Source organism: Colobus angolensis, unplaced genomic scaffold (genome assembly GCF_000951035.1).
Source record: "Colobus angolensis palliatus isolate OR3802 unplaced genomic scaffold, Cang.pa_1.0 Scaffold37, whole genome shotgun sequence".
NCBI classification, from domain to species: Eukaryota; Metazoa; Chordata; class Mammalia; order Primates; family Cercopithecidae; genus Colobus; species Colobus angolensis.
This window is the reverse complement of record NW_012117043.1, coordinates 6,384,947-6,400,012: the sequence shown is the minus strand read 5'-3', so window position 1 is coordinate 6,400,012 and position 15,066 is coordinate 6,384,947. Positions and strand designations below refer to the sequence as shown.

The 15,066-nt window shown below is 48.3% G+C and overlaps 1 protein-coding gene across 3 annotated transcripts in view; it reads left to right on the top strand.

Annotated features, from left to right (window-relative positions):
• The window catches only part of MSI2 (musashi RNA-binding protein 2), a 435,331-nt gene that overhangs the window by 331,032 nt on the left and 89,233 nt on the right, over positions 1-15,066 (top strand). For all 3 annotated transcript variants that reach the window (XM_011953723.1, XM_011953722.1, XM_011953724.1), the window contains one exon: positions 13,316-13,398. In XM_011953723.1, the coding sequence (XP_011809113.1) occupies positions 13,316-13,398 (83 nt within the window). The remainder of the gene's footprint in view (positions 1-13,315; positions 13,399-15,066) is intronic.

The window sequence follows — 15,066 nt, the reverse complement described above, 5'->3', positions numbered from 1 at the left end:
TTTTTTTGAGACAGGGTCTCACTCTTTTGTCCAGGCCACAGTGGCATGATGTTGGCTTACTGCAGCCTTGACCCCCTGAGCTCAAGCAGTCCTCTCCCTCAGCTTCCCAAGTAGCTGAGACCACAGGCACGTGCCACCACGTCAGGCTAATTTATTTTATTTTATTTTATTTTTTGTAGAGATGTGATTTCACTCTGCTCCCCAGACTGGTCTCATACTTCTGAGCTACAGCAGTCTGCCCACCGTGGTCTCCCAAAGTGCTGGGATCACAGACATGAGCCACCAAACCCAACCTCCCAAAGTTTCTTAACCCTAACTGAATCACTTGGGAGATTTTAAAACATGCAGATGCTGGGGTGCTACCCCAGACCTAACTCAGTTCTGAGGATGGGACCTGGACATCAGCATTTTAAAATTTTTTCCTGAGTGGCTCTGATGTAAGACTCACTATTGAGAAGCAGTGTTCTAGACTGATGCATCTTACATTTTAATTTGCATAAAATCACCTGTTAAAATGCAGATTCAGGTTCAGTGGGTCCAGGGTGGGGTCTGAAACTGCATTTCCAGCCAGCTCTCTGGTGGTGTGGATGTGCTGATTGGTAGAACACCCTAAATAATGAGCTCCAGACTGTGCCGCCCCCTGTCTCCGGTAGCCTCCTCACCTCCTTCCTCCCTCTCCCCATCCCAGGTCTTTGCTAAAGAGTCAGGGAGCAGTCTCTGCTCCCTCCTGGCAGAGCCGCCATGCCAGTCCAGCTGCCTGGGCTGCTGGTCACAGCTTCTCAGAGAAATCTGGCTTCCAGATGTTAAGAACAGTTCCTTAACAGCTGGAAGAATATAATGAAATAGGCCAGACCCCACCCCATAGTGCATAAGTATGTGTGTCTCGTGTGAACCACTCGTCAGAGGCACCCGATGGTCATCTGCCTGCCCACAGACTCCAGGCAGGTTTGCTGGCAGTGCAGCCGGGTGGGGTCATTGGAGATGCTGGTAGGAATGACCTCTCTGCGGGGGGCGCGGAGGGAACAGTGGGCACCCAGCCAGGGCTCTGTCAGTGGGACTATTCTGAAACCATACCTCATAATAAAAGTCATATAATTTGTGGCAGCGCTGAAAACCTGCTTCCAAGTAGTGGTTTCTTGATGGAGTTTTGGAACCTTATCTGCGGTTGGTAACCATTCCCTGAGAACTTGTTGGAGAAAGGCGAGTGGGCATCTTGAGAAGACTGCTGGGGAAGCTGAATGCACCAGGGTGGGGGGCCAGCATGCCCACACCCTGTGCAGCCAGCACAGGGTGACACTCAAAGATTAATGGATGATTTTTTTTTTTTTAACCTAAATGAATGCACTTAGGGTCTTTTTGTGAGTTGGAGTCTCGCTCTGTCGCGCAGGCTAGAATGCAGTGATGTGATCTCGGCTCACTGCAACCTCTGCCTCCCAGGTTTAAGCGATTCTACTCAGCCTCCTGAGTAGCTGGGATTACAGGCGTGTGCCACCACTCCTGGCTAATTTTTGTATTTTTAGTAGAGACAGGGTTTCACCATGTTGACCAGACTGGTCTTGAACTCCTGACCCCAAGTGATCCACCTGCCTTGGCCTCCCAAAGTGCTAGGAGTACAGGCACGAGCCACCACCACACCCAGCCCTCTTAGGGTCTTCTAAAAGTAACAAGGTGACCTAGGAATTCACTGTATGACTTGTTTTGCCTCTCCCTGTCCTGAATCTTATCCCATCATGACAGCTGGTAAAGCACCATGAACGTCTACCTTACAGACATGTCAAGTGGATTTTAACAAGTGAGGCTATACAGAGACAAAAGTAAGCATGTGTGGAGATAGAGATTGGGCTAGAAGAGAAGTAACAAGGCTAGTGTGACTGATAGCAGGGGCTAGCTATCTTCTCAGAGGTGCAGGTGTTTTTAAGCAATCCTGGCTGGTGAGGTGGATCATTTGTCTTACAGAGGTGGATACTGAGGGTCAGAGTGGTTGAATAACCTGCTCAGAGTCATGCAGCCGGTTGTGCTAGAGCCAGAATTTTAGCCCAGATCTACCCAGCTCCAAAGTCTAAGCCCTTTTCCACCCACCTCAGTGGGGACATTAAGTAGACTGAAACTCCCTCTTAGCGTGTGTGTTGCTCGCTGCATGGATGAGGCTGGAGGATGAATGTGAGAGAAGGTGACAGTTTGAAACCCACTCTTTGGTGGAGTGGCTGGGGGTGCCAACCCAAATACCCACCTCCAGAGGGAAGAACTTCCAGCTGGTACCCCATCTCCCCTGAGCTCAGAAAGCCCTGAGTTGAGAATCCTTGAAGGCCACACTCCTGCAGTTGGAGCTCGCCAAAGCTGCCTCAGGCTCTGTGGTTTCCAGAGCAGACGTGGAGGCGGCACGTCCTCGTGCCCTTGCTCCAGCTGCGCGCACGACCTCAGCCTCCTCTGCCCCGCTGGGCGCGAGCTGCAGTCCTGGCACCTTCTGCCGGGGTCCTGATCTGAGCCAGTTGTCTAGCGATTTAATTTGGTGAATTTACCACTGCGTCCCAGAGTTTATATTGGCACTTAACAGCAGTAATATGTTTCTCTCTCGCCAAGAACTGACTATTTTCCCGACCAAGATGGAACACCACGCACAAAAAATAGGTTTGTGAACTAATCTGCTGCCCTGACAAGTGTCATTCACAGAATCACTGCTATAGAGCGCACTCGGAATTAAATGAGGTTGGGGTTGTCTGGCCTGGATCACAGGTGCTTTTTCCCACTCAGTTAACAAGAGTCTGGGATGAGACACCCTTTCCCTGCAGCCGCAGACACTTTCAAATCACACTATCAGTATTCATGAGAGATTTCTGTCTTAGAAAAATGGTTTGAGGATGGTTAGAGGTCTCTCTCTCTCTCTCTTTTCCCTTCTAACCTCCCTTTCTTCCCTCCTGGGTGGTTCTTTTTAGGGTACCCCCACCCCATCTGTCCTTATAAAACGCAGCACTGTAAACATTTGTCTAATTTCACAAGTTCAGGGAGGTGCGCCCATCAGTTAAAAAAAATCTCCTAGTGCCTGATGCCTGTTTGAAATTCTAAAGTGGAACTTAATTGCTTTCGCATAAGGATTTGATTCGGGCAAACTGCCCATACCTCTGGGAGTAGAAGCAGATCTGTCATTTACACTTTAGTGTGAACGGGCTCCTGAACCTGGGAGAAAACAGCTTTGTCTTTCCCTGGTCTGCCTTGGATTTCAGAGGCTTCTTAAAGACAGTGTTATTGAGGGGCACGGTGGCTCATGCCTGTGATCCCAGCCCTTGGGGAGGCCAAAATAGGAGGATCACTTGAGGCCAGGAGTTCGAAAGCAGCCTGGTAACATGGCAAAAACCCATCTCTTAAAAAAAAAAAAAGTTTCCCACTTCATGTAAGAGAGGTCCTCAAAATTCTCTTTCCTGTAGAGAGTTCTGGGTTCTCTTTTACCATATGGTCTCCACTTAGCTTGTCCTGAATTGGGAAGCATAAGGCAGAGTCAGGCTTGCAGCAGCATCAGAATTACCAGAGACCTGGGTAAAAACGCGGTTCCTGGGCGACACCCACTGAGACCATGTTAGGAGTCTGCAGAGCCCAGGGATCTGCATTTTTGACAAGCCCTTCCCCCATGAGAAATTTTGCTGCAGGACCACACCCAGAAACATTGGTCTAGGGGCACACTTGGCCTTCACCCCCACCGTGATATATTGTCTAGGAGTGTCCATAAATAAATGGTCGCCAGGTTATGGTGGCCAACTGAAAAAACTCTTTGTAACTAAAGCCTAATGAAACACTTGGTGGTTCATGGTTGGCACCTGACTTTTAGAAGGGTTCTCCTCACATTTCAAGGTCAAGGGTTGGCCAGCACATCCCTGAGCTGAAAAGAAAGAAAAGCACCTTTCCAGTTGAGAAATTGTCTCCCCTCTGGCAAATGCCGCCAACGTAGCTTAATATTAATTTAGGGAATGCAGTCTTGTGCAGTTCCAGGGAACTAGATTGGAAATCTGATAGCGCCATTTCTGTTATCTGATTCCTCACACACCTGAGATCACTCCCCGCCCCCCACCCAACTCCCCCCAGCCCCAAAGGTGGCTGCAGAGGCGCAGGTGTGAGCTGGCTCACTAAGTCACTTTCCCCCTCCTGATTAAGCGTGTTGGGGAATAAAGGAGACCCGTGTCGACTCACGCCGATCTCTGCCTTGCCTGTGCTCGAGCCACTTGTAATTCCCCGCAGCCCCAGCCAGCTCTGCAAGGCAGAAAGAAATATGACCAGGCAAGTTGAGAAAATAAATTAAACTAAGTGTCAACTTTTCTTGTTTCTCTCCTCATTATTAAGAGATGGAATGGGGCTCGTTTATCAAGCAGGGGGAGAAATTAATTGACACGGCTTTAATATCATGATGTCTGGCGTGTCTGGTCACATTCCTTCATTTTTTGGAAAGGCATTTTATTATAGTTTACAGCAACCAGCTGCCAAACTACTGGTGTAAACAAGGAAGCAGGTGCATGAAGGATGCCACAGTGGAGGGGCTGGATGCCACCCTGGAGGGGATGGGGACATGGCAGAGAAGGAGGGCCAGTTCAGAAGGGACCCCAAAGGGAGGCTGCTTATTCTGGGGTGAGGGAGGAAGAAGGATATGGGGGAGGAGGGAGGGCTGTGCTAAGAGGGCATGCCCGCAGACCCCTCGAATCCATCGTGGGCTTGTTTACTGGCCACCAGGAGGGCAGTCTCAAGTATCTGCCTCTGATGGCCTCCTGACCTGAAGTCTTTGTTCTTAACCATCCCCGAGGCTGGGTGCTGTGTGCAGCTCAGGTCAGCCTGCCTGCCCCTTTTCTTTCTTCTTAATAAGGCTAGGGAAGTGAGCACTTCTCTGTCCATCCCTCCAGGGCAGCTGACTCATCTGAGAGCCAGTTTGCTGCAAAGAGACCTCTAGCATCCAGTCTGGCATCCCAGTCCTGCTTCAGGTACATCTGCGGTTGGGGGTCTGGAAAGGTTCAGAGAAGTCACTCTGCTGTGCTCATCCTAGTTAGACTGGCTTAGGAGATGGTCTGGCTGTTTTTCTGTGTGAAGGTCTTCTTTGCTGTGTATCTCTGAAAATCCCCAGTGCCTCCTTCCCTGCTCTTACGTTTAAGCAATCAGATACTTCAGGGTGCAGGGGAAGCCAACAGAGAGCTGGAGTGGATGACCACATCTTTCCCCACTCTCTCCTTGCCCTCCGTCTGCCGGGTTGTGAGGACCGAGGGCTTTTGCCTATTTCGTAGATATTCTTACAGGGAAACATGGCAGGGACGGGGTTCAGGGATGCAGTTGTTGGACAAGGTAGGAGTTGATGAGTATGGAACAGTCTGCCTTCATATGAAGAAGGTGGGCTGCAGGGGAGAGAATACAAGGTCCCACCGGGGCCTCAGTTCTTCATCTGTAAAGTGGGAACAATCATTTCTATTCAGGCTCCCCAGGGTGGGGCTGGGGGTGAAGATTGAGTTACAGAGTGGCTGCTCAGTGAGGGCAGATGAGCTTTCTCTTTTTAACGTTATTATTAGAATGTGGACTGATCCTCAGTAACCGCCTTTGGGAAACAGATGTGAGTTGTAATGGAAGGAATCCCAGCCCTTCCCACCTTGCAGAGTCCACATTGGCACCTGGGTGTGAAAGCACACACAGCCTGATCGTCACTTACCCTTTCCCAATACCTAGTGTCTGAAAATGCCCAGGAACCTCTAATGGCAACCCCAATTGGCTCTCACTGAAACCAAGCTGTCGTGCAGTGATTTCCCAACATGGCAGCCAGTAATCAGAAACATGCTGCTGCTTTTGAAAAGGTAGCTTGTTTTTTTCCTTGGAACATATTGATCTTCTGAGTTACAGTTTTCTTCAAGCAAAGCCAAGCCATGTGATGCCACCTACCCGTGCCTGCCGTGCATCTGTGCACACTACTCATCTCTTCTGTGCTTCCAGGTGGGGCCTCAGACCTTCCAAGTTTAGGGTTGCAGGACAGCTGACTTGCCAAACCTGCCACAGGTCATGGAGGTGACCTAGAAATGTTCCACGTTGGGGCTGGAGACAGCCCGAGGCGTGGGGTTGCCAATGGACACACAGCCAACTGGGGCTTGACTTGTGACGATACAAGCAGACCACCGTGCCTCCTTGCCAGGTCAGCCCCTCTCACAGTCTCTGAGCCACATGGCCACCAAATCCAGCCCTGAACACTTACTGATCCAAAGAAGACCCTGACAGTCTGCTCCAGAAAAGTAGTGGGGAGTATGAAAGTAACTTGGGGTACCACTCCTGGGTTCAGCTCCTGCTAAACATGGTTTAGTGGCCGTGTCATGACGGATGAGTCACTGAACTGTGCAGAGCAACTGAGCACAATGACAGTAGCAGAGCCTGCCCTGCCTCTCACAGAGTTGCCTTGGGGACCAGGTAGGATAATGGATGAAAAGGATTTTCAAACCAGAAAGTGCTCCCCACGCCCAAACCCAAGGGATTCGTTTGTGCTGGAAGCAAACCATGAATATTGCTTTCCCCAAATACTGGGTTATTAGCAAGAGAGGGAAGTTGCATGAGTTATAAATATTCTTAAGTATACATATCTTAAATTTCTCATGGGATACTCAGAATAAATTTGACAATCTGGGGTTTTTTCTTCCCTCATTTTTTTTCTCCGTTAACCAAGTGTGTTAACTCATGACTTGCATTGATTTTCACTGAAGATGCGTTAGATACTACATGATTGCCTATTAGTGTTCATTGACCTATATGATAAGAGAAGAAAATTATTTTTGAGGCTAGGAGGAGGCTGTTCCCATCTTTCTCTCTCTGACCTAAAAAAAAATTCTCTTGTAAGTTAACTGTCAATGTTCCTCGGTGACTGCATTTGGAGCAGGTCATTTTAATTTTGAGGTATCTCGTTTTCAGATTTCAATCTTCTTCTGTGTATGTGGTTTTTTTTTTTTTTGTAGCTTTGTATTATTCAGATGAATATTTAGTTTTGTTCATTTGGATAAAAGAGGAGGAAAAGGTTTGACTGTTAAATGCTTATCTCTTAAATAGCACTTACTTGTTAGTTTCTAACAATAGCTTCATTCAAGAGAATGTTAGAATTTCATTTTTAAATGCTCCCTGTCAACTGCTACCCTATTAATATCCATTTTTAAACCACTGGTGTTTAGGGTTAACCTTCCCACCACCTTCTTTGTCCCAGCTTTGCTGACTTCTGGAGCCCCTTGGAAGTGTAGGGTGCAGTGTTAAGGTGGGGGCTTTAGGAGAGGGGGGGCAGGTGCCACTTTGCTGATGCCAATTTGGTGAACTAGTCTCTTGTCCCCTTCTGGCCCTTTGTTTCCCCCACCTCCCCTGGTTGTCAGTCCCTGGATCTCCTCTCCATTCTGGGTGGGGGCTTGAGTGAGTTTAAGTACCCAGGGAGGAGTTCTCTGGTTCTTAGGACCAAGGGAGCAGTGGATGTTCACAGGGGTAACCCAGAGGGCCCCAATGGAGTGCCAGCCCTCACAGACTCACCGTGGATTACAGCCCTCATCCTGCCAGGGGCTAGAGCAGGACCCCTGCTTCTGCCTGCTCCTTTTAGAGGTCCAGAGAGGCAAAGGGACTCTCTGGGGCACACAGCTTGTTATCTGGCCTCTTGCTGAGTGAGGATAATTACCTCTTGCTGAGTGAGTGTCTTTTATCCGGCTGCTACACCTCAGTTTGATGGGCCTTCATGAGGCTCCATTTCTGATTCTCTGTGGGGCCCTCTTTTAGGACAATGAGAAGGAAATAATCACGATTCCCTGTCCTGCAGCTCTCCCAAATCCCCTGTACATCCAGTAGACTGTTCAAAAGACTATGATGCCTTGAAAACCTATGTCAAAACCAGCCAGGCACAACAGTACAGGACATATAGTGTGTGATGCCACTTGTATGGGAAAATTCATAGTCATAACAGGTAAAATATAGGCCCGTGTGGTAGCTCATGCCTGTAATCCCAACACTTTGGGAGGCTGAGGCAGGAGGATCGCTTGAGCCCAGGAGTTTCGAGACCAGCCTGGGTAACATGGTGAAACCCCATCTCTACAAAAAAAAATTTCAAAAACTTAGCCAGGCGTGGTGGCACACACCTGTAGTCTCAGCTGCCTGACAGCCTGAGATAAGAGGATTGCTTAAGCTTGGGAGATCGAGACTGCAATGAGCCAAGATTGTTCTGCTTCTCTCTAGCCTAAGTGACAGAGGACTGAGACCCTGTCTCAAAAAAAAAAAAAAAAAAGGTAAAATAGAGGTGACTAGGGCTGGGGGAGGGGGAAATGGGAAGTTATTTAATGGGTACAGAAAAGGTCAGGAGGTGGATACTGGTGATGGCTGCACAGCATTTTAAGTGTACTTAATGCCACTGAATTGTGTGATTAAAAATGGCTACAATGGCCGAGCACATTGGCTCACGCCTATAATCCCAGCACTTTGGGAGGCTGAGGCAGGCAATCACCTGAGGTCAGGAGCTCGAGACCAGCCTCACCAACATGGTGAAATCCCGTCTCTACTATAAATACAAAATTAGCTGGGTGTGGTGGCGTGCACATGTAGTTCCAGCTACTTGGGAGGCTGAGGCAGGAGAATCGCACGAGCCCGGGAGGTGGAGGTTTCTGTGAGCTGAGATCACGTCACTGCACTACAACCTGGGTGACAGAGCAAGATTCTGTCTCAAAAAAAAAAAAAAGGCTAAGATGGTAAATTTTATGTTATGTATATTTTTACCACAGTAAAATACTTATTTCAGAAAAGAAGACTGTGATGCCAAAAGGATTTTTCCCAGCCATCACTCTATCCCAAATTTCTGACCCCATTGTTTTTGTCCTCCACTGCTCATTTTAATTCATTTTGGGGGTTATTCACCACTAAGTTACTAATTTGTTGTAAATGCTAATGCATCTGTGAAATAAAAATGATTATATGTTAAGGAATAACACTTATTGATAATTAAGTGTTCTGTTGCTTCTTTGCTTTCCCCAAATGGAATAAATAAATATTTTAGACATAATCAAGTTTGTTTTCTGTGCTCGGGCCAAACAGACAGAGATGTTGAAATGATATAGGTCTTTAAAATACGGCAAATGAGTCTTGGCATCGCTGAATGTTATGCATTCAGGGCACATAGGCTTGAAATCCAGGCTATCTCCTCTAATCAGAAAAATCATTTTTGTGATACTTGAATTTTGAGTCCTGTGGGGTTAGGAAAAGGACCAGCAGGGAGAATATCAGAGTCAGAATTTGAAATGATGCCCTGGGTCTTGCCCCAACCCTTCCCGGTGCAACGGTCTGCATTTTAATTCCTGTCTCCTAGCTCAGTCGTCCTTCTTCCCATCTCAGAGTGGGAAACTGGGGCATCAGAGAGTCCTGAATGGTATGGAGGTGATTTGTGCAGTGGACCAGGAAGGAGTTGGTTTGCAGCAGGAAAGCAGCTCCCATGGCAAGGAACTCAGCCATGGCCTGCCATGGTGACTTGACTTACTCTGGCCTGTATTCTAGGATCAAGTGTGTTTGCTTAGCTGCAAGGTGGCTTTAAACCAGGCTGTCCTCTGGCTCGTGGAGCGGTGCCCTTCACTGGTGGCACTGACTTCATGCTCTTTCCCCATAGCCAGAACGGATTTTTCTCATTCAACCACTCTCTCCTGCCTTCAGTCCAGAGCAGCAGGATTGGCCAAGTCAGCAGGCCTGGCGGGAGGAGGTCGTGTGCAGCCCCCCTGTGTGGGATATGGGGGTGGCTGAAACCTAGAACCTTGCTGTATTCGTTTTCTGTGGCTGCCATAACAAATTACCACAAACCTGGTGGCTTAAAACAACAGAAACTTCTTGTCTCACAGTTCTGGAAGCCAGTGCTGCACTCCCTCCAAAGGTTCTGGGAGATAGTCGTTTCTTGCCTTCTGGAAGACCAGCGTCTCAAGGCTCCAGGTGTTCCTGGTTTGTGGTGGTACCATTCCATTCTCTGCCTACCTCTGTCTTCACATGGCCTTCTTTTTCTCTGTGTCCTGTTTGTCTTTTAAGGACACCTGTCATTGGATTTAGGGTCCACCCTAAATCCAGGATAATCTCTTCTCAAGATTCTTAATTAAATTACATTTGCAAAAGCTCTTTTTCCAAATAAGGTCACATTCATAAATTCCAGGGATTAGGACATGGATGTATGTTTGGAGGGCCACTATTCAACCTGCTACACTTGTCCTAATTAGCAGTGAGGTTCCCTGAAAACTGGCCTATCCTGGCTTGTTTTGTTTGCAAGATGCCTGGGCGTGGGGGCTGGAGCAGAGGGGTGACCTTCAAAGACAGATGAGACCCAGAGTGCCCTGCAGGCTGGAAGTGAGGGGTGGGAGGGAGAGGCTCTCCCTGCATGAGATCCTCTGACTCGTGCCTGTTTGTGAATTGTGCAAGCAGAGGGCCATTGCCTTGTTGATCTCCGCGTCCTTCACAATGCCTAGCAGAGGTGGCAGCTGGTAAATGCAGAAGGAAGAGCGGAATCAGTCTTGAGGCAAAGCAGTGACTCAAGTGGATTAGCAAGATGCTCAGAACCTGGAGGGGCAGAAAAGGCTCATTCAGTCACTCACTCAGCACTTAGTGTGTGTTAGGGACCCTGTTCCGTCCTGAGGACCCTCAGAGAACAAGACCCCAGCATCACCCTCTTGCAGGGTGCTCTGGCTTGAAGTCATGCTGGCCAAATTCCGCAGCCTCTGCAGTGCCGCCCCTCCCTCCCTGTGGAATTTCAGGAGGGCGCTGGCTCTTAATCCATTCTCCTGGGGCCAGTTAGGATCTGGGCCCTAGGAGGGTGGGGGTGGGGGAAGGGGATTAACCAAAAAGATTAAGTCCCTGGCTGAGTGCTCCAGGGGTCCTTGACTGGGTGGGAGTTTTAACCTGATGTTTTTAAGGCTCCTCCCAACCCAGAATTCCTGACACATATCCCGGTAGGGTGAGCTGAACGCCCTCAGGAAACTGAAAGCGCTTAAAGCAGCGCTTGGGGAACAAATATGCCAAAGCCCAAAGAGAAGTGGCGTGGGGACGGTGTCGCTGCGGGTCTTCTCCAGCTCTGCAATGATCAGTGGGACCAAGGGCCAAGGAGGAGATGCCCAAAGAGAGGGTATAGGATAGTGTTGCCAGTAGCTTTCTCTCAAAGGACTTGGTTTAGCGGGCAGGGGGTATAAACCTGGTCAAAGGTTTTTTTGTTGAACGGCATTTCAAACAACGTATCATGTCGGATGTCTGCTTCAGGCCTCTGAGGTGACTGACAACCTAGCTTTTACTGGATGACACTGGGAGAAACTTGCCATCTTTGAGCCTCTCCAGCAGACACTCGTGTCCACTTTATGGTATGTCTGATGCTGTCTTATGTATCTACAGCGGGCTGGACTGTGTATGCTGGGAGCATTGGCCCAGTATTTGGTGTGTGGTGATAGCAAATGGCATGATAAAGATCGCGATTGCTGTGTTTTCGTGGTCCTAGCCTTCTGTTTTACTGGAAATGGTTTGAGAGCAGAGAGTAGCCTTTTTTATTCTTGTACCGAAGAATCTGCTAGTCCCTGCAGGAGCTATGCTAAAGGAGCTCCACATATCAGCTCCCCGTTTCCTGGTGTTCCTTAGAAGAAGGTGTTGTTAGAGTTGGATGCAGGAGAGTCAGAAGGGACCTGAGAAATTCCCTCTCCGTCCTGTGTTGCAGAGACCCAAAATAGACAGAGAGCTTGAAAAGGAAGCACCTGTATTTTACTCGTTGACTGGAAACACAATTATCATAATATAATTGTGATAGAACAGCCATTCAGTTTTTGTCTTCCTGCTTGGTGTGTCTAGCTTAGTGTTCAGCCAGGTTCGTACCTTTCGGGAGAAGAGTGTCTTAGTTGGGGCGGCTATAAGGAAGTACCAAGGTCTATGAAAAACAGTTTATTTCTCACAGTTCTGGAAGCTGGCAGTCTAAGAGCAGAGTGCCAGCACGGTCAGTTCTGAGAGGGGCCCCCTTCCTGTGTACAGACAGCTGCCTTCCTATTGCATCCTCGCATGGTAGAGAGAAAAAACAAGCTTTCTAGTGTCTTTCTGTAAGGGCACTAATTCCATTTATGAGGGCCCCATCCTCACAATCTCATCACCTCCCAAAGGCCCAAACTCTTAATACCATCACATTGGGAGTTTGGATTTCAACATGAATCTGGGTGGGGGATGTGGGGGGCAGCGGGGGGTGGCCACAGACATTCAGATGGCAGCAGACAGCCTTGTGAATCCTGATTTGGGTTGTGACAGGAGGTGTGGAACCCAGGGTCCAGTTCTACCACCTTCATTTGCAGATGCAAAAGTTGAGGCTCAGAGAGGGGAAGGGGCTTCCCCAGATTAAACCTAAAGTAGATGCACAGTGAGAACTGGAAGCCAGGTCTCAATCTCCCCATCAGTGTGTCTGCCCCCACTGCCTGTGCTCCCTCGCCATGTTAGCGCTACCATGTGGCAACTGCATCCCATCCAAGGAGGGTGCAACCCTGCACGGGGCCACGTGGTAAAGCAGCACTTACTGAGTGGGATCACAGATGGGGCCACATGCTGGAAACGCTGTCGGAGGCGGGAGGAGAAGAAAGAAAAGGGGCAGGAGGGTAGGGAAAGGAACTGAGGATACTGAGCAGCAGTCGCCTGCCAAAATTCTTCAGTGCAGCTTGTCTAGCAAAGCCAGTCTCCAGCCGAGTAAATACAGTGGATAGCTGACGGGCTGACAGCAGGCATCAAACAGTCTTAAACTGCCCCAAATCCACGGCGCTTTTGAAGCAGCAGTAGAAAAAGGATGCCTGCGCGGAACACAGGCCTGAAACTTTTAATAGTTTCTTCCAGGCCTCAGGATGTCCTGATGAGGTATTAGAGGAAGTAATTCAGGAAGAAAAGGACAAATAACCGCCTCCGTCTGGAGGCCGACCCGAGGGCTGGCCAGGGCTGCTCGCGGAAAGGGCAAGCGTGGCCCCGCAGTGATCCACCAGGCTCTCGTTAGCCCACCCGCCTGCTGCGGTGCACAGAGCCGCGGGGCTCTGACCCTTGTAAATAACAGACAAGTAAATTTCTTGTTTGCTTCGGGGCAAATGTAAACCGCACAGTGCCCGCTGCATGTGGGTGAAATCATTAACTTTTCCTCGCTGTTGGAAGGGTGCTCCGTACAAATTAGAAATCATTGCCTCCAACCTCAAGGCCCTCCCAAGGATCCGCCCACCTACCCCCAGACCAGGAGGCTGTCAAGACCTCAGGATGTCAGAGAAAAAACGTGGGCCTGCCAGAACTGAACTCACCCCACCTCTCTTTGTTTTTTCTTCTCTCTCTTTTCCTTTAGGGTTTGGATTTGTCACTTTTGAGAATGAAGATGTTGTGGAGAAAGTCTGTGAGATTCATTTCCATGAAATCAATAATAAAATGGTAAGTGTGTAGCGGTTGTGCTGAAATGGAACACCCCCTTCCTCTATGTACACACCCCGTCTTGCAGACTGCTGCAGCCCATCATCAGGCTGGAGTGGGCAGGGGTGGGGAGGGGCTAGATGCTCGGGGTCCGGTCCTGTGAACAGTAGCAGTTGTTTCATACTGAGGTGGACAAACTCTATAAAGAACCAGGTCGTGAATATTTTCATCTTTGCAGGCCATACAGCTGACTGCAACTACCCAGTTCTGCTGGGTAGAGTCCATAGGCCATGAAGGAGTGGGGCTGTGTTTCAATAAAGCTTTCTTTATGGACACCAAAATTTGAACTTTATATACTTTTCACAGGTCACAAAATATTAATTTTTTAACCACTTAAAATGTAAAAACCAGGCCAAACATGGTGGCTCACACCTATAGTTTCTGCATTTTAGAAGGCCAAGGCAGGAAAATCACTTGAGGCCAGAAGTTCAAGACCAGCCTGGGAAACATAACCAGACCTCATCTCTTAAAAAAAAAAAAAAAAAAAAATTAGTGGGCCACAGTTTGCCTGTAGCCCCGCCTACTCAGGAGGCTGAGGTGGGAGGATCACCTGACCCTGGCAGGTTGAGGCTGCAGCGAGCCATGATCACACCACTGCACTCCAACCTGGGCAACAAAGCGAAACCCTGTCTCAAAAAAATAAAAGTAAAATAAAAAGTAAAAACCATTCTTAATTCTTGGACTTTACAAAAACAGGCAGAGGGGCTGGATTTGACCTATGAGTCGTAACTTGCTGACACCTGGCTTAGGATATTCTTTTGCTGTGCAGCTTTTGAGGGGTATATCCTAGATAGGAAGTTTACTGCACCAAACTGTTTCTCTCTTTGGGTCCTGCTGGAAAATTAACATTCCCTCCCTTGCCATCAATTAATTTCTGCCCTCTTGATCAGCTGCTTCCTTCCCTCTCTTTGGCTCTTCAAAGTTCTTTTTTCTGCCACAGCAGCCTCAAAAGGAAGGGAGGTTGGATTACTGGAAGTTTGGGAAGCCATGTAGGCCTCCCAGATCAGTGGCCACCAGAGGGTGCCATATCATGCATAGCAGTTGCGCACGCAAAGTCTCAAACTCCTTTCTTCAGATTGAGTGGGGGGTAAAAATTCCCTTCTTTGTTGGCTCCAGAAAAATAGAAGCTCAGCAGGTGTTTCTGGAACCATCAGCAGGTCCTTCGGAGCAAAAACATTTTGGTTGGCTATGACAGCCTCCATCCTCAAGAGAAGAGGGAGGGCAAATTTGTGTTTCAGTTGCCGCTGTAACTTTAATATTTTCTTCCTTTTGTCAAAACATTTCTTGCTTCTGAAACATGCATTCAGACATGCATTGTGTATTGGTCTGATATGTGTTCACCAACTTTAAATTCAATAATAGAGCTTTTAGTGTGGATAAGATCAAAGCAATCTGCTTAGCATGTGGTGCTACAGGCCTGATTCAATATTTGACTTGCTAATTTTTTCCCAGGGCACTAAAATAATATTGTTCATATTGTTCCTTGCCATCATATGCATCTGAAATGAAAATACTCTTTTTTTGCATACTGTATGTTGGAGGCATCAGCTCAGACATTAAAATGGTAGGGGGGAGATAAGTGTGTAGGAATAACACAGGTCCCTCGGCTTTCTCTGCTCCCCAATTGTC